This window comes from Pezoporus occidentalis, unplaced genomic scaffold (genome assembly GCF_034315485.1).
Source record: "Pezoporus occidentalis ecotype Australia unplaced genomic scaffold, CSIRO_AGI_Poc_V1 ctg33, whole genome shotgun sequence".
Classification (NCBI taxonomy): domain Eukaryota; kingdom Metazoa; phylum Chordata; class Aves; order Psittaciformes; family Psittacidae; genus Pezoporus; species Pezoporus occidentalis.
The window spans coordinates 851,455-876,183 of record NW_026915268.1 but is presented as its reverse complement, the minus strand read 5'-3'; the positions used below and the strand labels follow the sequence as shown (position 1 = coordinate 876,183).

Genomic DNA, 24,729 nt, shown 5'->3' with positions numbered 1-24,729 from the left:
GTGCATTGTAGAATAATCTTGTGCTGTTTGCCTGTTTAAAGCCTCTTTTTCCCTCTCTTCCTTGTCTCCTTGCACAGCGGGATGGCAGAAAAGAAAGAAAACTACAGGTTGTTTTTTTTTTTTTTTTGTTAGGAATAGTGGCTGTGCAAGAACCTTCATGTAGGTAACATACCTGACAGGATTGAAATGGGTTATGTTCTGGGCTTACATTTTTCTGCCTTTGAGCTTTGTAATGCTTAATGAAAAGATCATAAAAAGTCCTTGCTCCAAGCTCTAAAATGCTATCTAACTGGGACACTTTCAGGAAAGCCCACAAATAAAAGCATTCTTGATTCACATAAGGCATAAATGTCTCCTTTGTCTGAGCCCTAAAATTCTATCTAATTGGGCAAACTGCAGCTGAGAAGGACCTGGGAGTATTGGTAGGTGATAAAAGTTGACTATGAGCTGGCAGTGTGGCTTTGCAGCCAGAAGGGCCAACACTATCTTGGGGTGCATCTGGAGGAGTGTGGCAGCAGGGTGAGGGAGGTGATCCTCCTCCTCGTCCTTGGTGAGACCACATCTGGAGTACTGTGTCCAGTTCTGAACCCATCAGCACAAGAACGAAAAAGAGCTACTGGAGAGGATCCAGCAGAGGGCCACAAGGATGATCAGGGTTCTGGAGCATCATTTACGAGGAGAGATTGTGGAAGCTGGGCCTGTTTAGTCTAGAGAAGAGAAGACTAGGATGGGATCTCACTAATATGTATCAATATCTCAAAAGTGGGTGCCAGCAGGATGGTGCCAGACTCTTTTCAGTGGTGCCCAGTGACAGGACAAGGAGCAATGGCCACAAACTAAAAAAGGAAGTTTCACCTAGACATGAGGAAGAACTTCTTTATGTTGAGCGTGGCAGAGCAGTGGAGCAGGCTGCCCATGAGGGTTGGGGAGTCTCCCTCTCTGGAAACATTCAAAACCTGCCTGGATGTGTTCCTGTATAACCTGCTATAGGTGACCCTGCCATGGCAGGGGGGGGGGTCAGACTAGATGATCTCCAGAGGATCACAGTATGCTAGAGATTGGAAGGGACCTCAAAAGATCATCTAGTCCAATCCCCCTGCCGGAGCAGGAACACCTAGATAATGTTACACAGGAATGTGTCCAGGCAAGTTTTGAATGTCTCCAGTGAAGGAGACTCCACAGCCTCCCTGGGCAGCCTGTTCCAGTGTTCTGTCACCCTCGCTGAGAAGTTTCTTCTCAAGTTTAAGTGGAACCTCTTGTGTTCCAGTTTGTACCCATTACCCCTTGTCCTATCATTGTTTGCCACCTAGTAGAGCCTGGCTCCATCCTCGTGGCACTCCCCCTTTATATATTTATATACACTAATAAGGTCACCCCTCAGTCTCCTCTTCTCCAAACTATAGAGACCCAGCTCCCTCAGTCTTTCCTCATAAGGGAGATGCTCCACTCCCTTAATCATCTTCGTTGCCCTGCGCTGGACTTTCTCCAGCAGATCCCTGTCCTTCTTGAACTGAGGGGCCCAGAACTGGACACAATATTCCAGATCCTTCCAACCCTTGTGGTTATGTGATTCTCTTTTGTGTTAAAGATGTAACTTTTCGCTCTTAGATGTAGCAAGAAGGTTGTTGAGATGGTTTGTTAAGAATTCGGTCATGTCCAGATGCAAATGTGTTAGATAATCTGTGCGAAGAAATTGTAGGCTAATTTCTAATGAATAACTGAGGAATATATCCCTTATAGATTGTGTTTTGCCTTGAGGCTGACCTCTGATTTTCTTAGAGGGTAGTTATATGTAGCTTATGAAACTATAGTGTGTGTCTACTCCTACAATTAATTCTCGAGGTCTTTTGTCAAGGTTCCCATTGTGTGTTATGTGTGGCACAATTTGATCACTGCTTAGCACAAGTAAATTAAACTCTTGTTCTCAAATAAATTAAACTCCTGTTCTAATCTTACTGTGCTACATTAGAAATCTAGGTGAGGTGTATATGGGAGAAGTGGAGTTCACAGAGCTATTGTGGAAACTGTTCCTACGGATCCTCCCTTTATGTCATTTTTCTGCTTTTACAAAAAAAAAAAAAACAAACACCTCCACTTGGGTAGGGTATGGTAAAGTATGTGGGTTTCAGACACCAGACAAAGGAGACATTTATGCCTCACATGAATCAAAAATATTTTTACTTGTGGGCTTTTTGTGCCATTCTGCTTTACACTGCCTTCCTGGATCAAAACTTCCTGGGTCTGGTAGAACGGGCTTTTGTACTTTGTCATCTATGGTGTGTTTCTAGGGCTAACAGGCTGCAATTCACAAAATCCATGGACACGCTCTGGTTCATATGTTGCTTTACGCTCAAGAACCTCAGAAAAATGAAACCCTCAAACAAGAATTACTTCAGAGAATTTTGTAGGCTATCGCTAAGGGGGAGTTAAGAAATGGTCCTTTTCCAGGAGATGTCAGATTATATGTCCAAAGGACAGTCTTATATCTTACTCATTAGTATTGCAGAGTCCTAAAATCTACAGCTTTTCTAGAGCTGTAGCATTGGTAGCTTGGGTGAGGGTAGCACAGCTTGGGCAGGAACAGAATCCTTCTCCTTGACCCTTTGGCTCTTGCTCAGCCAAAAGCATCCCTTAAAGGAAAGGTTAACAATAGTGTTAGAGGTGACCAGGGTGAAGCTCATCAAGGTTAGATATATGTAAGTTTTAAAGTTTAATAGTTTGGGTTCCCCCCAAAAGTCTGAGATCTGATTTTAATCTAGCAATCAAAAAAGGAGTAGCAGGGGAACGAAACATCTAGGTTCAGATGACTTCGTTTTGAAACCGACACAATTTAATTACTTAAATGTAGTTGAACATCTTGTATTTAATTTTTTTTTTTGCATTGTACAACAGCTTCTCTTTATTCTGAATGATTGAACAAAACCTGTTTTCAGTATGGTTGGCTAGCTGTAAAATCACTGTTGGGTAAATTCTTCTATTTTAGGTGTATCACAGGTGAGGTTTTAACCTGCAAAAAATGGTGATCTTCAAATACTGACGAGATAAGGGATTGCAATGTTTGCAGTTGAAACTACTGACTTCAGTGGCCAGGCTTTTGCTGACATTCTTGACTAAAATCTCAGAATTTAAGCCTTTTGAGAGAGAAGTATTTTTCTGCTTGATTATTCTGTTACCACTTATGCAGAAGACTTTTAGCAAATGAAAATAAAATATGCTGACCACAGAGGAACTGTATCCAAACCCAGGGCTTTTTGCAGGATTGAAAAGTGAGTTTATTTTCCTTTCTGGTTCAAAGTGTGCCTCAGCCCATTTGGAGGAGGAGATCACCACTTGTTTTGCTTTGGTGTTTCCTGTCTCTTCCTTTTGGGGAGCAAAGCAGCAGTGTTTTATCTCTTTCTTTGTAGTACAGCTCATACATGAAAGTGAAAGAATTTCTGTGCTTTAGCAGACTGGCTGCTTACACGTTGTGAGGGTCCAGTTGGAGAAAACCCCAGTGCCGGACCCTGTTTCATGATCCCAAAAGTGAAACTAAGACACAGATTAGGTCAAGTACCGTGATCAGTTGGTTGGTTTATTACAAAAGGACACTTATTATCAAAAAAGGATATTATTGTAATAAAGGGGATAGCTATAGGACAGATTGGAAAAAGGATGGGAAATGAAGCAAGGATTTGGGGTGCAGCAAGAGAGAGAGAGAGAAAGTCACCATCGTGGATCCAGCAGTGTCCCAGGGATCCGTTGTCATCGTCATTGGTGGTGGTGGTTCTTCGGGGTTCATAGTTAGTATCGGAGCAGAGTGTCCCCCCAAGAGTCCATCGGCGGTGGGTGTCCTTGTGGAGACATCCTTCTGAAGTCCCCTTGAAGGTACCCCATGGAGTGTGTCTCACGGAGTTGCCCTCATGGCGAGGTCTCATGGACGGTGCCCCTCAGAATCTGTGATAGTCATCGGTGGAGAGTGTCCTCACGGAGGCGTCATTCTGGAGCCATTCTTCTCATAGCAATGACTCCCTGGCCATGTACTCTTTAGAGATTACCTTTTTCCCCTTTTATAATGAGTTGGTGGGAGTACCTCTGTTCTTCATATCACATATTGCATGTTCCTGGTTGATCACTTTGCTTGGTGTTGCAACCAGCTCTTCAACTGCGTGTGTCTGCACACACCTGTCTGCAGCAATTCTTGGGAAAATCGGTAGCAATTCCTTGAACCAATCCTCCAGGTAATGGAGGGCAGGAGTCTTAGCTCTTTCCCACTCATCCCTCAGGCAGTGGATGGTGGAGTCCCTGTTCAGCTCCTCACTCCTTTCTCCAAGGCAATGGATGGAAGAGTCTTACCTCAACTCCTCCCATCCATATCTGAGATATGTGGAATTCCATCTCAGCTTCTCATACCAATCTTTGAGACAATGGACAGTGGAGTCTGATTTCTTCTGAGAACGTTTCTTCTCAAAGCTGTTTTCTGTGTCTTTGCCTTTAGAATTATGTGCAAAAGCTGAAAATATTAAGGCTGTCTTCATTCTTGATCTGAACCTGAATGTGAAAGGCAAGGGTGTAATAAACATAGGGCTTTGCTTCCTTGATCTTTAAAGTAAGTGTTGTTGAATGTTGTCCTGGTACTAAAAAAGAGCTTCTCTCTGTAACATTCCTAGTCTAGAGAGCAGATATTCATAACAAATTGATAAAGGTCTTCCATGTGAAGACCTGTGCTGAAGCCCCCTGATGTTGTTGGGGATCTTCCTTTGGCACTAATAGGCTTAGGCGCTTGCTGAGCTTGTCTGTGCATATGAGCTTTTATCTTTTTTGTGATTTGTTTTATTTTGGCTTGTGTAGTGTATAAACCCAGATTTGTTCATGTGGCCCTACAGCCCTTCCCAGAAATCTTTTTTTCCTGTTTTGAAGGTTTTTTGCTTCCTGCTCAGAGACTAAATAATTGATACTTGAGTCTCTCTGGAAAGGTGATTTCTTTAAATAATTGATGGATTTAGAGGTAACAAGGCAGCTTCCAATTGCTGCAGCCACAGCTACAGGAAACAGAATGAAGCACAATATTCAGGATTCACAGAATGCTGTGAATTTTAATATTTAAGAAAGAGCATGATTTGTTCTGCTTGGTAAGAGCTGTCTACTCTTTGCTTTGGGGCATAACATCCATGCTGAAACATGTACACTGGCATTTAGAAACTCCTGGAATAGAAAACAAAGGGAATAGCCTCAAGTAGCTTGTATTTGAAGGAAGGTACCCGAGTTGTTGGACTGGACTATAGTCTTTATGCAACAGCAGCCTTCTGACTGCTGGGATATAGAGCTGATTCTCATGATGCCCGTTTCTTTCCCTTCAATTTGTTGTTAAATGGTGCTGAGGGAAAAACTTAATGTTGCGTGGAATGTGAATGCAGTGGTGTAGCTATATATAATAAAGGGTACAAAACAGTGGAGAATTCTACCTTACCTTGAGTATTAAGTTACTTCAGTTTGTCTGCATGGCAAGCCTATGGAGGAGGATGGTTCATCGAAAAACTTGGTTGACTTGAAACTAATGAATAGGCAATTTAGGGAGATGACTCAGAAGACAAGAAGAGGGCTTTCTTTGCAAAGCGTACTGCATGCTGAGGTGGCAAAGAGTATTTTAACAAAATGGTCATAGCAGCGGTCTGCTTCTGCAAAGCAGAAGGGACTTTAACTGAAAGATTTTGTCCAGCAGGGACAAGTGAGAAGGAAAGGTGGTATTCAGTTCTGTTCTTTCTTCCGAGCTGTGCAGCTTCTGTAACCAGTCAGCCTGTTAAGATGGCAGTTTCCTGTGTTCCTACTTTTTCTTTTTTTTTTCTTCCCCCTCTGGAGGTATTGGGTTTTTGTTTTGTTTTTATTAAAGGCGTAGATTAGGAAGTGTTTGTGTCTAACTTCTGCACCTTCTAATTCCCCCACTGCATTTGCTAGCTATTGCATCTGTTAGCTATTGCAGAGACTGTCTGCATTGGAAAGAGCTCCAACACTGTCACTTCACTTCATGGCCTTTGCTGTCCTGATCTCCTAATGGCACTGTGTTGTTCTTGGCATACTCCTAAGAGGTGGAAAGCCTGTTTTTCCTCCTTACCCTGGGGTGGATGCAGTCTTCCAGTGAGACAGTCAAGGGTTTCTCACAACCTGCCTGAGCACTGGCTCTTGGGGGAAGGGCTGGACTTGTTCAAACATGGGCTTGGTCTGCAGCAGCTTTGGTCTTTGTCTTTTTAATTTTTTTTAACTTGTGGTAGTGTGTGTGCAGGGTGCTCTGTGAACCTAAGTAAGTCTCTTGAAGCATTAGCTTATTTCTGTCTTTTGGCTGAGACATCTTACTTGCTGAAGAGCTGCTAGTGGTTAGGATTGTGAGGTGTTTGGTTAATGCCATTTTGTTGCATCTCTAATGTGTTCTGGTGTTGTGTTAGAGGTTTGCCTACTAGTTGTTTTTTGAAAGTTGCACAGGTGTTTCTTTGTCAGAAAGTCGATAAGGAGAATAACTACATGATTTCTGATCTGTGTGGCCACAAAGCTGTTTTCTTTTGTGGCTGTGAGCTGGTGATTGTCCTGCTTGGGATGTAAAATAAGTCTCCTGGGTTGAGAATGTGGTTGGTGTGCTAGGTGGAGGGGCAGCAAAAGAAAGCAAGCATTGAAAGTGTTGTCCCCAGACCCATCATGCATTAACACCCTGTTCCCCCAATAAGCAGCATTTCCTGGTGCAGGGAGAGTTTGTCTCATTTGGAATGAGTGTTCCCCTGGTGTTTGAAAGCATGGGTCCTGTTACTTTGGGTGGGGGGAAGAAAAGTTTTCTGGATTCTGCCCCACATCACGTCTCCATGACATGAAAACAGCATTTAACCAGAACAACTGGTGAATGTAACTAGTACTGTACATGCGTTTATTTCTTAGCATGCTCATTACAAGAGATCAGATATCAGTGTTGGTATTCTTTTTTTAACTTAGAGGTACCTTGATCTGGTTTAAATTTTTAAAATATTTAATTATACTTAACATGTCTTTATATGTAGGAACATTCAGTGTAAAGGCTAAGAAATACAGTGTGGACGTGGACAGACTGCGTGTTATACTGTAAGCAAGAAACATTTTTAAGAAAAAAAAAAACCCTCAACAAACCCCGAAACAAATTATATGCTTGAGATTTCTTTAGTATATATTACTATAATTAGTTTGCTGTTTTTCTCTCTTATGAAAAAAAGAAAATTAAGGGGTATCCTTTTTGGCTGAAATGTAACTGGAGATTTGAACAAGTGGCATTCCTGGAAGTGAAGGAAAGCCACAGCATGTGTAAAAATTCAGGATGGTCTCCAGAAAAAAAAAAGGATTTATCAGCAAAGAAAGTTGGTCTTTTTCTTTCCTGTCTTTTTTCCTCAAAGTTGTGACTCATTTTTGTGATATAAAGTGGTATAGCAAGTGAAGGACCCATTTTGTTCCTGAAATACTTTGGTCTGTATGGAGGTGTGGGAGTGAGCAGACATGTCTGGAATTGGTTCTGTTACTATTGGATTGCTAAATAAAAATAAAAATTTTCCCTGTTCACTAAATAGAAACAAAATTATTCTCCAAACTGGAAGTTCTGGCTTCTCAAGTAAAATATTTACTTCGTAAGGGTTCCAAAACCTGTTGGAATGAAAGAAGAAAAAAAGTCAAATTACAGGCTTGCTTTAATTTGAGACCATGAGTTTTGCCTTGCTGCTGTTGGTGTTATAGGGAGTGTGAATGTATCTGCTTCCATGAGAGGTAGTGGGAAGCAGCCAAGAAGTTTTGATCAGTTCAGATTATTCTGGCTACTTGTTCTGACAGGCTTTGGTCTCTAGAATGAATAAACCCCCGGTCAGAATGACTGACAGGCTTCTGTGTGTTTTGCTGATAAGCCATCCATTGAACTGTAGTGACAGTGTCTAATGTTGGTTTCACTTATTCTGGTGTAATCTAACTGAGTTTTAACTTGCATAAACATGGGTTAGCCTGTAGTGCTTCTGAGGATAAGGTCAGTGAAGGCCCCACCTCCTGTCGTCGTGCTGTTGTCTGCAATTAAATAGTAATAGAGAGCCTGAGAGCTTACAGAATGATCTTTCTTCTGTCTTTTGCTCATGTTTGGATGAGTGCTGGCTTTTATACTATTTCCTTGTGATGGTTAACGTTTCTTTCTGATGCCTGTGCTGTCTCTTGCTTTAAGTCAGAATATGGAGTGTACATTTTGTTTGCAGTCAGCTACTTGGAGCAGATTTCCCTTAAACTAGGTAAGAGATCTGTGTTTTACTTGGTGGCTTGTCAGGTGCTCCTGTATATTGGAGTGAAAAGGTTTTATCTGTTTCCTCATTACTTCAGTGAACCTGATGCTAGTGGAGCAGAAGTAGCATAAACCTAGTAACGTACAGTGGATAGCAGAGTAAAATTTTACCTCTTCTCAGTGTCAATAATAAAAAATATTTGCTGTTTGCATTTACATGGTCAGTAACCACCTACATTCTACAGTGGCCTCAGCTTTCATTATGACCAGTTTGTATAAAGAAAATACAGAATTTTTGGAGCTGCTTTTATTTTGAGGAGGTTTTTTTTTGTTTTGTTTTATTTTTTGAGAACAAGGCCAGCCAACTATATCTTTTAGTGAAAGTGAAATTGTTACAATGGCTGTTGTCCTCAGTCACTGCTTTTTAATTGCTGTGGGACTGATCCCTAATTCTGCTCACCTTTTTCAAGTCTTCCTTTAGTGTATTTCTATTAGTTTAAGAAATCGAGGGGAGCTGAAAATGTTCCATGGGTGATATCTTAAACAGCTCCTTGAATTACAGTTGTGCAGTGTAGAGCTTTTATGCCAGATTATTTGTGATGTTAGTCAAGTGGGCAGCTCACAAGAGGATAACAAATGATGCCCACGTAGATTGCTTTTCAGAATTTAAGATGTCAATATTCTGAATGCTAGTCTTAAGTTCAGAGTACTTTTACATGGTATTTCAGATGCAATTTATCCATGTAAAAGTAGTGGCTTGGCCAAAAGCAGATGCATAACATCAGGTTGAATTGTCTAGAGAGCCAGAGTGGAGCTCATCAGAATCACTGCTTCCTTGTTCAGGAGCAGTGGTGTGTGTTCCTTAAAAAGTTTTTCCAAGTTGCAATTTCTGCTGTAGTGAATAAAGCCTGGTCACTGAACCCTGAAAATTTATAGGGATCTGCTCTGAGAGATAGTTTTGTGGAGTTTGTGTTGGAGCAGCATGTGCTTGAAATATTCCTCAGATACTTTGAGGACTTTTGAGTCTTCGGCACACTACAAAAGTATGATGTCTTAAGAAATTGATCTGGCTTTGCTCTAGACTGCAGAAGTAGATACATTGTACTGGTGGTCCTGAAGAGAAACTGGTCTCTTCTTTGTGAGGCCCCAGTCAGAGTTCCTTGAAGACACAATTGCAGAATAAAGATGATGCTTGCAAGCGAGTTCCTGAGTCATCAGAAGGGCTACTGTCCCTGTTTCCAGGAACCTGTAAGAGCTCCAAATCCTGACAGTTTTCCTTGCCTTTGTGCTGCACCAGCTTAGTCCTTACACATGAAGATTTGATGCTCAGCACCCTGGTGTCATACTGAACATAAAGATTCCTTCAGTGGTCAACTTCTCCCTGGGATGTGAAAAGAGCAGTCTGTAGCTGCCTCTTAATTGCTCTATTTTCAGAAGGTCCTAAGAAAATCTATGAACTATCCCTGGTAAGGGATAAGTCTTTCAATTCTCTTCCCTATTCCCCCTTACCCTTGATTGAGCACCTTCAAAGAATATGACGGTTATTTTGAATGGCACCATGCCTTGAATGAACGAACTGATATCTTTTGATACAGATTTGCTGTTGATGGAGAAACAGAATTAAGTAGTCATATCACAACAGATGATAGGCCAAAGCATGTCTCTTCCTGCATTTTAAAAATTCTTGCTCCTTAGTTTATTCTTCTCTTAACTTTGTTGGTTTACTTCACCAGCTTCGCATGATTTTTATGCTTTGTATCTACGAATGATGAGGAGAGCAGCTAACAGCTTACCAAATTAACTTTCTTCTTTGTTTTCTCTTGCCTAAGTTTTGCCCCAGTTCCCCCAGTTTTATCCATTTCAGTGCGTTAACTTCAAGTGTGGTGTAGCTTGTGGTGCTGGTGTAGGCTGCTGGCATTGTAAGGGTGGTGCATTTCCACGAGCATACTCAGAAGCTGGTGCTGCTTCTGGCCTCCTGTCCTTGTTCTGCCACCTCTTGGCTGCACCCACCCTGGCATTTGTATGAGCTCTGGGGAAGTAGATTGGAAGGCTTAAAACTCTTTTATTCTTGGCTCATGGTACAAGATCACAGGTTTGATCACTTGTGCTACATGATTTGCTGTGTGATCGTTTGCTTCACTGAACAGGATTGTTAACGGTTGTGGATTTTAGGAGTGAACAGGGAAGGGGATCCATACTGCATATGGTGGCAGTACTGGCTGAACTTGGAATTTCAGTACAACTTACATAAAGTCGTACTGAAATTCTTTACTTCCTTGTAAAGCTAATGCTGTCTGAAGGTCAAAAGGACCTGTGGGCCTAGATCTAGATATGTGCGTTAGTGTTCCAGTTGTTCTTGTTCTAGAATTAATATCTGTGAGGATTTCTCTGCATATCCAAGTTAGATTATTTAATATATCACACACTGTTTTAGGAGAGTAAAAATCCAATGACTATGAATATCACTGCTGTAGCATTTTGGAATTAAGGGTAGAATCTGTGGGTGTAGAAAATGCTTTGGAAAAGGCAGTAGCCTCTTGATAAACAACTGCTTTTCCTCCCCTCCCCCTACTAAAGCTGTAAACACCAAGACAAAATTATATATTCTGCTAAAGCAGCAGTGCTGTATTTAATTTCTAAAAATTCCTGTTGTCATGAGTGGGTGCTAAACTGTCAGCTGACACAATATGACTTGCTTTGTCTGAAACAGAAGAGAAAGTTGCTAGTCTGTGCTGCCTACTTTAATCTTCCAAGCGGTTTGTAGTATTGCCTAATGATAGTTATGTAGTCTGTGATGTAAGTGAAATGAAATACTGATGTAGCAGATTTCTAGACTGCTAAAAGATGCCTCCTATATTAGGAAACATGGCTGGTTTTAGTATAAACACAGGGAAGGTGGCTGTTTGGCCTTGAGTGGATTGCTTAGTCTGTTTATTTGTAGGGTTAGGGGAAAAAGTCAGACATGCCTACACTTTCAACTTCTTATGTCAGAATGTCACTCCCACACCAGTTGTGAGCATCTCCTCCATATGGTGTTTGGTGGTCCATCAAGAACCAAAAGACTCCTGATGAGGATAAGCAAAGAGAGTAAGCCAAATCTGCTCCTTTAATATAAGTAGGTGTTTCAGAAGGTAACATCTGCCTCTGGAGCCATGAGCTGCTTTGCAGCAAGGAACCAGTACTGGTAGTACTAGGCCCCCTGTCCCTTCAAAGCATTTTTTAGAAAAAAAGTATATGGGGAAAAAAAATAACATTTTGTTTTTTCATTTTGTGAAAATACTGTGATTGATATTGACTGGGACATCTTGCCAGTTGTATGGAGTAATGGAGAGAAGTGTCTTGCAAGCTGATGGTCAAAATGATAAGGTAGGTGGGGAATGGTGCTTATCAGTAAAGGGTACTTTTGATGTTCTTCATTCCTGGGAACAGTTTCACAGAAGCTGGGACTTGGAACAATTGGATCTGAATCCCAGTGCCAGGGAGGGCAACCTAACAAAAAGTAAAACTTTGAGTGTGTTTGTATTTTAGGTCCTGAAATGGTATACTTGTCTTCTGTCTCATATTATGTTTTAAGCCTCTTTGTCTAGTAGAACTCAATTTTTATGGAATTTAATCATATGCTAGTTACATGCCACCTGCTGCCTCCTCTTTTGTAGTGGTAGCAGCAGTAAAAGCAATGTTTCTTATTAGTAGTGTGTGCATTTTACAGTTAGCACCTCTGTCTTTTGCCAGGATCCTGATTTTCACAGGGAGGCAGGCAGAACAGTGGTGAAGGCATTCGTGTGCCTGTATCCAGAGAATGTCTGTCCTGGGTTCAGCAGTGGCAGTCATTTTTCTCCTTAGTAGCTGGTGCAGTGCTGTGTTTTTGACTTTCAGCCTGGGAACAACCTTGACAATGTGCTTGCACTGGCAGCCAGTATATTGCTGTAACACAGATTTAAACTGATGCAAATGGAGTCTTGGACTTTGCTCAGATTAGTGGTGTTCTGCTGTTGTCTCTAGTGTCTCCTTTTTTTCCCCTCTTCCCCAGACCCATCAGACTTACTGACTTGGATAAGTGTATGACTACTGAGTACTGAAATAAAAATTTCCATTTGGGGCTAGAGGCTGAGATGAAGTTAGAAAAGCCAAGTGTTCATTCCTTCTCTTGTGTTCTCTCGGCTGCAGGCTTAGAAAAACAGGAGAGTAGTGTTTAAGTAAGTTTTCTTTACTATGTCTTTTAATAGTAAGATTTCAAGATGTTGTCTGTGAAGTTAGATGGGTTGGAAAGGTCAGTAACTAAAGCTGAACCAGGGCATGAGGAAACAAAACTGTCTACTTACAGGAATGTATATTGCAAAACTCAGCTTATGTGACCGATCATATCTAGGGAAGTCCTGTCCAGTCACTGCTTGTGCTGCTATAAAGTACAATTTTCTTTGTTTTAACAAAGGTTAAGTGCTTTTTTGCAATAAATGAACTGTGAGCATTAGAACTTCGTTATAAGGTGAAGTTTTAGAAGGCAAAAAGACTTGTTTTCTGTATTTGGTCACAACTGCATGGAAATCAACATCTAACTGTGGCAAGATCAAACTCAGGTGTTAATTCTGAATGTTCACACTCTCTAGCCTGACAAATTTTGCAGGTATTGTTTCTGTAAGAATGTACAATATATACTTTATTTTTTCTCCAGACTCTGCTGTTTCTATGGAGCCCACCAAGTGGTTCATTTTGTGTGTACAGTCCCTTTACTGTGGCTGTTGAAAAAAAAAAAAAAGCTTTAGTTCTGACTTAACTCAGTTTTACTCCAACTTGTATAGAATAATTTTTTACTCCATCTTGTATGGCATCATGTGGAATAATTCCTTCTTTTAATGATTTTTCTGCTGCTATTGTGTCTGTCCAGATGCACCAATCTGGACTCACCTAGTGACTAATGTATCTTAAGCAACCTGTGTAGGTAACATATGCCTGAAAGCTACTTAGGTGGTGTCTGGTTTTATTATATACAAATTAATCTACTTCATGTCATGTGGATCAGTATGACTTGTATAACACCTACCAACTTTTAGTATGATCTGAAAATTCCTCTTGTGCACATGCAAGCCATTTTAGCCTGAAAAAAAAAGCAAAAATTATTCTTTGTCCACGTCTTGCAATCCTACTTTGAAGTCACATGATTTTCTGATATTCTACAGTTTTAAGTAGTTATGGAGAAAACTACTAAAAATCTATCCTCCTCAGTTTTTTTTCTGTATGGTCTCTGCATTTCTGAAAACTTATTTCCATTTGTTGGGCAGCAAAGAAACTTCCTGGCTGGGCTTGAAGAGGGACAGGGGGTGTGTCTGGACCAAGGAAGGGCTCTCAGTCTGTTTCCAGATGGAAGCCAATCCTGGCATTGGGTGACCTCTGGAAGGAAAATCAAAATCTGTTTGCAATAGGAGTTTGTAGTCTCATGGGCTGGAGGTGTCTGTTGTGTGTCCTTGATCTGTTTGTGTGTGTGTGGTTTTAGCTTCAGGGGAAAAAAAAGTTTGAGACAAGGCTTGAAATATTTTCTGAAATAGATTTCAGAAAACAAGCTTCTCCAGAAGACACTGATTGTAGTACTCCATAATTGTCCTGGAAAACAATTGGTATTTCACTTACCAAAAGAGCTTGCTTTAGCTTTTATTGAATGGGATTCTCCAAGTTGACAGGTATTTGCTTCTGTTCTTTCTTTCTGTGGGGCTGTTCTTTGTACACCGAGGTACAGGCTGTCTTTTAAAAAAAAAAAAAAAAGGTGGTGATCTTCATTTCTGTATTCCATGGTGCTTGGTTTCAGACACTGCTGGGTAGGCACGGTTTCTGCATGCTGTCTGTGAATGTCCAAGCCAGCATAGTCCTTGAAGCCTTTTCCTTAGTTATGAGGTGTATAAAAATTCTCTATGCTTGCTTTTCTGTTGCTTTTCACTGACATGTTATGCGAGGAAAACCTTTACCTCAAGGTGAGTGTAGGGTTGAAATATGGGACTGTTTTTGTCTGTCTTAAGCAGTACTTCTGTGGTCAGCTGTCTGGAATGCAAGAGCTGCGGAGTGCTTTGTCTTCCCTGCTCCAGCTCTCAGTTTAACAGCTTTACCCTCTGTTCTTTTGTTCCTACGCATGGCATTTCTGCATTTCTGCAGAGGTGGTTTAGTTACGGTGCTCTGAAAAGCTGTAGTTCTCTGAAATATTTGAGCAACAGTTGCAGTTGAACCTTATCTCTACTGAATGTACAAAAACACAGAAAACAAACTGCAGAGCAGACCAGCTTTTTAATGTTTGTGAGAATAAGACTTCTTATGGGATAATGATTTAGTAAAGAAATGTTAAAGTGTAGAAAAGATAGTGTACAACTGCCTGTTGTATTTAGCAGTCTGTAGACATTGAGGTTTTCCAGGTAACATCTTACTAGCTGGGTGGATATGTGATCTACAAGGGTATGTATTTACACTTTTGTGTAAGTCCAAGCAGCTGTCTGTATAAGTAAAATGGTTTTGAAGGAGTGAGAAAACAAATGAACGCCAGCTTGCTGATGCAGACCTTCCAGGCCAATTGTATAGCTAGTTTCCTTTTTGGGTGTCCCTTCCTGTTACCACATCAGGGTGCTTAAAGAATATAGGGTTATTAAGCAACAAATACTTAGGGGGAGTTTAGAGTCAGCAGAAGTTTCTGAGCTGACTTTGAACATACCGCTGAATGTCATATGATGCATGTTACTATAGTCGCTTTCTCAACAAGAGATCTAGAAAAAGGTTCTTTATTCTTAAAACATTTCACTGCCTAATTATTCTCATTCTCTCTCTTATGTGCAGACGCTGTGCTATAGAAAATGCACTATTATCGATATTCTAATGCAGAAGTCAGCTGTTGGTACAAATACCTGCTCTTCAGCTACAACATTGTCTTCTGGGTGAGTACAAAATGTAGAGACTGAAATAGCTTAGGCATACCTCAGTTTTACTAACTTCCTTCCTCTGTTCAAGAGGCTGAAATATTTACCTGAAAGGAAATTGGTGTATGGTATGTCTTGGGTGTTTTGGAACTGAGGAAGCCTATCCCATGTAATCTTTCCTTTCGTTGCCCTTTCCTCCTATCTTACCTTCTGAGTGAAGATAAAGGAGAGAAGCAGGTAAAAAGATAAAATTGTGTTGGTTTGTTTGTTTAGTTGTTTTTTTGTGTGTGGGATTTTTTAGGAGAAAGGAAATATTTGCTTAAAGGATTTTTCAGAATAGTATAGTCTCTACTGTTGCTGAAAAGGCCTCTATCTTTTGAATGATGGAGGCTATTCAACGCTGGTTGTGTTTGTGCAAAGGTTAAAGCTACCTTACTTAAGTGGTACATTGAGTTGCTTCCCTGTTAAGAGAAGCCTCTTCTAATATCTCCTTTCAGATCATCTTTGATCTCTGTGTTTGAGTGGTGTAGCTTAAACACACTATGCAGAAAAGAAGAAAGGAACGGCCCCAGAGATGTGTCAACTTGCGGGCATTGCAACATACTCAAGATTTTAAATGCCATGCTCTGTGGGCAGCAAAATTGTCTGATACACTCTTGAAATACTTAGCTAGGGACTAGCCTTTCTGTAATGCTTGTTTAGAATTGTGAATGTGAAAAGGGTGAAAAAGCAGGTGTGTGGTTTCAGATGTGTATGATGGTCAAAATCACTGAAGCACCTAACTACCTTGGAAAAGAAGCCTGTTATTCAAAGGGTAGTGCATAGTGTTGCATTAAAAATAGTTAACATGTCTGTGAAGGAAAGGTAAGGATGCGGTTCAAATAAACTTGATAATTCTTTTCAGAACTTGCAGGTCAAATGTTAAGAGTTTGCACCTGAAGTCATGAAAACTGCGGGCATGGAAGGGCATGGGTGGTCATGAAGAAATGCAGATCTGGTGATTTGCCTGGTGCTAGCATCTTAGATTAATGTTCTGACTCAGAGTTGAAATATTTCTTAGTATGTATGGCTCTTCTAAAAATGTTTAGATTTTTTTTCAAAGCTGAAAGGATCAGATAGTAAGAATGAAAGTATGGTATGTGGTTGAAGCAACTTCTTAAAGTTAAGAGTAAAAATTAATCCTGATGCTGACTTGTCTAAGTAGACATGCTAGAGTGGACTGTATTTATTTTATTTGTTTATTGTGAATCCTTAAACCATGTCAACTTTTACTACCTGAAGTTTAAGATATACAGAATTACTACCAAAATCGGTGTTTAACTTCTGTAAAAAATGGGATTTAGTATCTGAACATAAATTGCAGATTCTTGTTTGGTTTTGTCAGCAATGATTTTATATTTGCTTGATTTACCCACATAAATTTCTGGTAAACTAGATTGGTGATTCTGCACATTTTGTCTGCTTTGGCAGTTTTTAAGGTAGAAAATAAGGTTTTTTTTGAAAGCTACGTGTATTATGGACAAAAATCTGAATTAATTTAGAATCACAGAAAAGACTAGGTTCGTTCCAAATGGAAGGCCAGGTTGGATGAGGCTTCAAGCAGCTGGTCAAGTAGAAGGTGTCCCAGCCCATGCGGGGGGAGTTGGGACTAGATGATCTTTAAGGTTCCTTTCAATTCAAACCATTCTGTGATTCTGTGAACTTCTGGGGGTCATCTTGCCCAGTTTTCTATTGAAAGTGGGACCAAAGGGTAAGAAATAACTGCTCAAAGAGAAGAGCTGGGAGTTTTATGAGCTGCTTACTCGTTAATTTTTTGCAGCTCTCAGCCTAATAAAAATTCTGGAAGGCCAGGTAATGCTGGGGCAGCATTGTTTGGTATGGTGGCTGAAAACCAGGGAAGCTTTTGTTACTGCACCACCTCTTGTTTACTAGTGTAGTGTCTTGACATGGTATTGCACCCGTAAGCCACAGGGGTGTTTACTTGTGTAGGTAACAGGGCAGGAAAGATGTGTGTGGTTTGAGTAGAAACTTCTTTTCCAGGAAGAGTTAATTTGCCACAATGTTGCCCAAGTGCAAATGTTTGTTAGTGATGACATTTTCCCACTAGCAATTGCGGATTCCCATCATAGGCTTGTTTCAAAAAGTGTGTGCTCAAAGGCTGCCAGCTTTGTAGTTACTTTTCTTCTGTATATAGTACAACTCCTATGTAACTGTAAAGTGTGGTGCAATGAGGAGTAATATTCATCAAGCTGCTCTGGTTTTCAGAGAAATTGCTTTGTAACTGGGTAGGTGCTCTTCATCAGGTAGCATGGGGTATGTGAGAAATTGATTGGCTCTTTTATTCATGAATGTATTAGAATTGTTCTAGGTCTCTGCTTACATTCTAGTGAGTGTCTTGGGAGGTGGGGTCTATTATTTTTTTTGATGAGTAAACAACCTTTGAAAATCTGTTTTTGTTTTTTTTTTTTCCTGAAAGGCATTTGCCTCCCCTTTTTTCACAGGAATTAATTTTGTCTCTTTCTATTTTATTTTTATTCCCTGCAGAGTCATATTTCACTCCTTTCAAACTTACTTTTTACTGTATTCTCTTGAAATTAGTGATGACAATCCACAGATCTTTTTTCTATTCCTTAAAGAATCTTTTTTAAAAAGATGCAGAAAAAATGAGGAGAATTTGAAATACAGTTTGTGCATTTCAGCTGTTTGCTTTAGGAATTGGTTTTGTGAACAGGTACTATTTCTTGGTACCTTGCTCAACAAATGGTATGAGGCTTTGTTGTGGTTTAAACCCAGCCATCAACTAAGCACCATGCAGCTACTGGCTCATCCCTTCCTCTCCTTGCCCCACTAAAATATCAGTGTGTTATCACCATTATTCTCAGCCTAAAGCAGAAGCACAGCACTGTACCAGCTACTAGGAAGAAAATTAACTCTATCCTAGCCAAAACCAGGACAGGCTTCTGAGAAGTTTTTGGCCTAACCTAGTAAACTATGTGCAGCTGCAGCTGTTATGGTGAGAGTTCAGTATCTTCAGTTGTAGAACAAGCTATGTAAATGTTGTGTGGGAGGGTAGACAATCCTATAGGCAATGCATGAATCATTGAGCTGAACGGGTGATTCAGGAGCCTATGACATCCTCCTGGCTGGGATGACTAGTCTAACGATCTCTTTAATTGGACAAATCCATCATGTGTGGAACGAAGTAAATTTTCTGTGTGCCTTAAGAACGGAAGGACTACAAAATCAGAAGGGAAATGTAAACATGACTGGAAAAAAGCAGGAGTAAGGGAGGAAATATTGGTCTTGAATTACTTTTCTTGGCTTGCAAGACAGGTACCTGTGGGAACTTGTGTGAGTGTGGCTGCTATATAATGGGTATGAGGGATAGTGCTTATGTAGGTGAGCAGACAGCCTCTTGCCTATTTAAGCTGTTACTTGAGATACGATGATAGCTCACCTTTGTCTCAACTCCTGACACAGTTTAGTCACGAACTAGGTAATTTGCATATAAATAAAGCTGCAGTTGTTCCTCCCTCATGCTTGCTAAAGATGCATGTTGACTTCCTCATTGTAGTTCTAAAGACAGTATCAGTGACTATAAATTTTAAAGTGAATAGTTTACAGTATATTTTTAGTGGGTGGTTGGTTACTTCAGTTTATATCATTTATCAAATACATTTCACATGGACCGGGGTTGCACAAAATATTGAACTACGAGGACAAATACGACTTAATAATGACAAACTCACAGTTTAATAATCCTTTAGCAATCTGTAATTTATTTTTTTTGTAAGGCTTGTTGTTGTTTTTTTTTTTTTCCACATAAGCAACTTCTCAATAGAAGTTTCAGTTCTGATGGCTTCGAGTTAGTTGTATACAACTGGCTTGCAAAAATCACTTTTCTCTTCTTTGTGCTTGGCTTTCCCTTGTGAGAAAGGGAATGGAGGTCATAGGAAGGCTCTTGTCTTCCTAGGCATGATTTTAATGTGGGATTGCTTTATTCTCTTCTTGCCTTTTAAGCATGCTAATAAGATTTAACTCTCCAAGTACACTTGTTTTGATGAGCAGTGATGAGGCAGTATTGCAACCATTAAGACAGCCCTGCAGGGAGTGCTCAGAAGTTTAAGTGAAATTGCCTTATTACAGCAAGACTAGACCCCCTTTAGAGTTTTTAAAGCTTTCTCCCTCCCCAAATGCCTTCATTTGCCATTATGAAATTAAAAGGCTGCAATAATAAAAAGCTGAAGAGCTTGGTTCTAGCACCTTTCTGTTCCAAGTCATTTTGCAATGTCGTGAGTTCTGTGAAAGCCCCAGTGGAGGGAGGAGGCAGGGGTGGATAACTGCCCACAGGGGAAGTGCAAGGGTGCCCTGTTTTGGGGTGCAGCACTGTTCTTATGCCTTCCAGCCTGGGAATTCTTGGGAAGGCCTAAAGAATGAAAGGCACTGCCTCAATCATCTGTCTCTAATGCTTGCTGCTTTGTCTCCAGTTGAAGGATTTTCTTTGGTAGTCCAAGAATGGCACCTTGGCCAGGATATGGCTATTTCAGTGAAGCATTGCATGTGTGCTCTGCCAAAGCCTTTTAGGTTGCATATGGGCTCACTGTCTCTCAGATGTATTGAAAGGAGAGCATAAAATAGCTTTTAGTTGCTGTCATCTTGATTTATCTTCTGATGCTTTGTAGCTGTGTTTGTAGCTCTTAAGGGGGGTTTGGAGGAAAAAAAATACTTTTTTCCCCTCATCCTATAGAAGCTGTGGCATTTTTGCTCTGAACATGAAGGGCAAAAATTCTCTTTAAGTTGTGAAAAGAATACCGAGTTCGTTTTTGCAAAGTAGGAGAAGACTGAGGGTAGCGTAAGATTTTCTTGTCTTTTGCAGTTTATGTTGTTTCTCAGGAACATCTAAAAAAGCAAGGAAGAGGAAAGAATCCACCACCAGGTGGTTTCCTGACCCTGAGAGGAAAAGTCTTGGAGGAGACAAGGGTAGGAAGGAAGGCTGTAGGCTGCTGTTTGCTCCAGCATAGGTGGAGCTATAGAATAGAACAGGATTGTCCAGGGGTGGAAGAAGTGTTCTCTGTGAGAGTAACATTTTGTGCTTACAAAAATTGAGTGCAATAAGAATGCATTCCCATTGTTTCTGATAAGACCATGAAGCAGGCTGTTCCAAAATCAGTTCATGTGCAAGGGATGTCTTGCAGGAATTATGTTTGCTGCAATCTAGATTTGAGAAACAAATTAGATCTGTTTTCTCAGCTAGTAGGGTGATTCTTAATAGCATAACAAAGGAATTCAAAGTGTGGTTGGCAATGGATAATGCTTAAGTGGTCCTTGTACATGGTGTCTGTGAGTTGGTGTGTTGTACATCTCCTGAGCCGAGGCTACAGCTTGTAGTGGTATGTTAATAATGTGGATTTTTCAGTTCTAAAGCAGTAAATGACCAAATGCTGCTTCGTTTCCTGTTCAAAGGGGTATAGCTGAGCTGAGTCTTTGGTGCAGTATGTGGTTTAAATGACTCCATAGCACAGAATTGAATTGGGTAGTCCAGTTTGTTCTTGCTCACATATCCAGATTCTAGTGAAAGGCTAATTCCAAAATGCTTCTCTTGAAATAAAGCTGGCTTGCTCACTTTCACCCTGGGAACACATGGTTAGCATTGCTACTTCTCAGTTGCCTGTTCTCCCATTTGTGTGGCCAGTTAGTTCAGTGAGCTGATTGATGAAGGTTAAAACTTTTCTTTCACTTCAGGCTGGATCAGTTCCCTTGTCTTCATCATAGCAGTTAGCGGAATTCCTCTCTGCAAGAGTGATCAAGAGAGGGTATTTTCCTAGTACTAATTCTCTGTAGAAATCTGTATTGGGCATGCTCAATCACACTAACTTCTGAGGTAGTTTTATCACCATTGTGTGTTTTACAATAGTTTCCAGTGAGACATTTTACAGTATCTTGTAATTGGCATTTCAAGCAATCTCATTCAGTTAAATAGCTACCATCTTACTTCCTTGAAAATTGGTTGTCTTGGTAATTGTGCCTGTAAAGCTGAGATGGCTTTGTTTCTTCTGCAAGTACATCATACTTCACTGTTTTTTTTGCTAAAGAAACCTAATGTATGTGATTTGTTGTGTTTCTAGTGAGAATTATGAATTGCTTAGGTGAATTAAGTTACAGATTTTTCCATGTCAATTCTATTAGATTAAGTTGATTTTTTTTTTTTCCACTAATAACTGTTTTACTTATAGGTAGTATGCATATGTGCCCATGGAAATAACTTTGCAAAAATAGTGCAGCTTTGTGAAACTGAACATTTAATAAAACATGAGTTTGTATTCAGAGGTGAGAATGAAGCATGCTAGTGAAAAATCTACTTAATCTATTACAATTTAAGACAACAATAATTATAATGAAAGGCAACCAGTCTGAAGAGGACACCTTATTTGTATATTCAATAGCACATTATTAGTGCTACAGTAACATTAGCTTGTAAACTGAATGTGGAAGTCTTCCTGATTTTTCCCCCTCATTTCTTAAGGAAAAGTTCCCAAATATCCAGCTGTGTCTACCATGTAATTTACCTTGATTACAGCAAATTATGCCAGCTGTCTTCACCTGTGTCTCAGCATGTCTGGAGCATTGGGAATGAGAAAGGGTGAAGGATGCATTGATTGCATTTGCTGTAAAACTTGATGATATACAGGTTGTGAGTACAGATTATTTTTTTTTTTTAATTGCTTCTTCATCTGAAAACCACTGGGTTAAGATTTAGGGGTAATCTGGGTCAATATTCTGTTTATATACATGTGTTTTTTTTTTTTTAATAGTATTTTTAAAGCTGTGCTTTGATCCAAATCATTACTTTAAATGTTCTTAACTATTTAGAGTCTGAGATGAGTAGGTATGCTGTTGCTTATTAAGCAGTATCTGGAAATTTATTTAGCACTTCTTTGCCCCATTGTAACTCTTTACATCTATTAGTTGATTTGATTGGTTAATCTGTGTGATTAAGCCCTAAAATATGGCATATAATACTTTATGCCTAGATGGAGGTATCAGGTCATGTGAGTAATTTTTACTGAATGACAAGAATGACACAGACCTTTTAGGCTTTTTTTCCCCCCACTTCCCCCAGCAGAGTAAACCTAGAACAACTTAATTTGCCCTGACTGTGGTTTAGGATCAGTAGGAAGTGAACCCAGTAGTACTTAAAATCTACACATACTTTCTTGTGTGACTGTGAGACAGTCCCATTTTCTTCTTCTTGCCTGTGCTGTGGGGATTTGCCTTTGATGCTTATTTAGTTCATGGGAGAGAGGAAAGGGCCCCCTTTTCAAGGCATTTTTTCATTTGTTGGGCTTTACTTGTCAATGTGTATAAGGCTGGGTTGGTGGGGGTGGCAAACTCCATCCTTTATATAGCATCATTTAGGTTGGAAAAGGCGTTAACCTAACACTGCCCATTTCACCACTAAGCCATGTCCCGAAGTGCTACATCTGCACACCTGTCTTTTAGAATACCTCTAGGGATGGTGACTCGACCACTTCCCTGGGCAGCTGATTCCAATACGTGACAACACTTTTGGTGAAGAAATTTTTCCTAATACTCAATCTAAACCTCCCCTGGAGCAACTTGTGACTGTTTTGCTCTCATCCTGTAGTTTGTTACTTGCCACCTCCTCATCCATCCTCCTTTCAGTTGGTTGTAGAGTGATAATGTCTCCCCTCAGCCTCTTTTTCTCAAGACTAAGCAAAGCCTAGTTCCTTCAGCTGTTCCTCACAGAACTCGTCCTCTAGACACTTCACCAGCTTCGTTGTTCTTTGGACATGTTTCAGCACCTCAGCATCTTTTAAGGTTACATAGACACAGTGATATGATATATTGCTTGCTGTATTGCGTACCTGCAATTGGTAGCCACAGTTACATAGTTACTGCATGTTGGGCTGGGACAAAGGGACCCTCTTAAAACAATAAGGAACTCATTCATGGGCCAGCCGCATCTTGGTTGTGTTTGAAGGATGAAAAGAGAATATCCAGGATTGGTGGCACCAAAAGGATGAATTATTTGACAGCTTGGTGAAGTGACCATTCAATTGACAAAAGAACTAACTTTTAAGGTGTCCTAAAGTGAACTGCCTTTATTATAACGTTAAAAATCACAACCACAGGTGAAAAAGACCCTGGCCCAGCTGATGACCCTTCTCCTGAGTCTTTCCGACTAGCTAAAGACGACAACACAGCAAACATTAATTATATGTAAATTACAACCAGTCATTGTAACTGGGAGTTTACTGCCTTATAACTTTTGTGTATAAATGTAAAGAAGAAAGCTGGCATTGGAGTGCTTGATTTGCGGAACAGTCCACTGAGCACCCAGGCCTGAATAAACAATATCTCTCCTGAGTGCATGAACTGGTTTACTGCACGCTGAGCACAAATCCGCTTTTCGGACAACAATAGCAGAGTAGAACGCCATTTTAAATAATGCGGGGGAGCTGCCCTCTCTGTAGAGAGGTCATTTTAGTTTGAGTATTGAAATGGCATTGTTTGTTGAAACGGCTGACAGTGGAGAAAAGAAATAAAAGACTAGAACAAGGATCTCATCCTTCATTTGGGTTAATATAATTAATAAATATTTATTATACAAACATTTGGTATAGGATATGTACCTTGTCAATAGATTTGTTGCTTATTAAAAGTAAGTGGATGGACCATTATTTCAGCCTAATTCAAAGGGGCTTTAAACAAGCCATATCTAATTGGAGAAGAGGCTAATATAGTGAGCCTTGATAAGTTTTGAGGAGCCAAGCATGGCTACTGCCTGGGGGTGGCACTGTAAAATGACTAGGGAATAACCTCAAAATGCATTAAATATTCTGAAATCTTCTGTGCAGGCAAAAGGCTTAGAGCAGGTCACTGGGACAAGGATAATTCCTCCTTGTATGCTACTACGTGAAATTGTTAATTTAGTCCTGTGTGCTTCTTGAGTAATCATGAATAATCAAATTGAAATACTGTTAAAAAGCAGATTATAATGCAACAATGCTATGGAATAAATTACTGTTGTCTGAGATTACAGGCAATACTTGGTTTTACTTTAGCAACAGTGCGAGTGCCTGTGTTTTGAGAAGGTGTTGATTATTGTATCTAATTCTTTTTTTCTCTTTGTTTTAGCTAGCTGGGGTGGCCTTCCTTGCAGCTGGTCTGTGGGCATGGAGTGAAAAGGTAAGGGTAGAAATGACTGGTCTTACATTGGTGACTGCCCTCTTCTACCTCTGCTCCCCATAAAACTACTTCCGCAGGAAGCAGCAAAGATTGAATGTAGCATCTGAGCTCATGACCATGTTTGAATGATCTAAACCAAGTTTAGTTGGAGTTTTATTCTTGGTCAGGTGTTAAGCTGTGGCCCTTGATGTTTAGACCTTTTTTGTAAACTTTTAAGAGCAGGATGCTTGGGAGAACTTAACTTTTACTATTAGTCCTTACAAACTGGTTCTCTTTTGAAAGCATGCTTTCTAAAATACAGCTCTCTACCCCCCTCTTTTTGCTACAAACAAGAAGGATTTGGGAGAAATGTAAAAGATACCTGATTTTGATTAAAAAAAAAAAAAAAGC

The 24,729-nt window shown here is 40.1% G+C and overlaps 1 protein-coding gene across 3 annotated transcripts in view; it reads left to right on the top strand.

Annotated features, from left to right (window-relative positions):
- TSPAN14 (tetraspanin 14) overlaps positions 1–24,729 on the top strand; it is a 41,639-nt gene that overhangs the window by 2,803 nt on the left and 14,107 nt on the right. For 2 of the 3 annotated variants that reach the window (XM_062629157.1, XM_062629159.1), the window contains exons 2-3: positions 15,050–15,147; positions 24,289–24,339. In XM_062629157.1, coding sequence (XP_062485141.1) covers positions 15,067–15,147; positions 24,289–24,339 — 132 coding nt within the window. In that variant the 5' untranslated portion in view covers positions 15,050–15,066. Of the gene's footprint in view, positions 1–8,079; positions 8,250–9,481; positions 9,644–15,049; positions 15,148–24,288; positions 24,340–24,729 lie in introns of those variants that run through there. The other variant, XM_062629158.1, reaches the window with a different exon arrangement.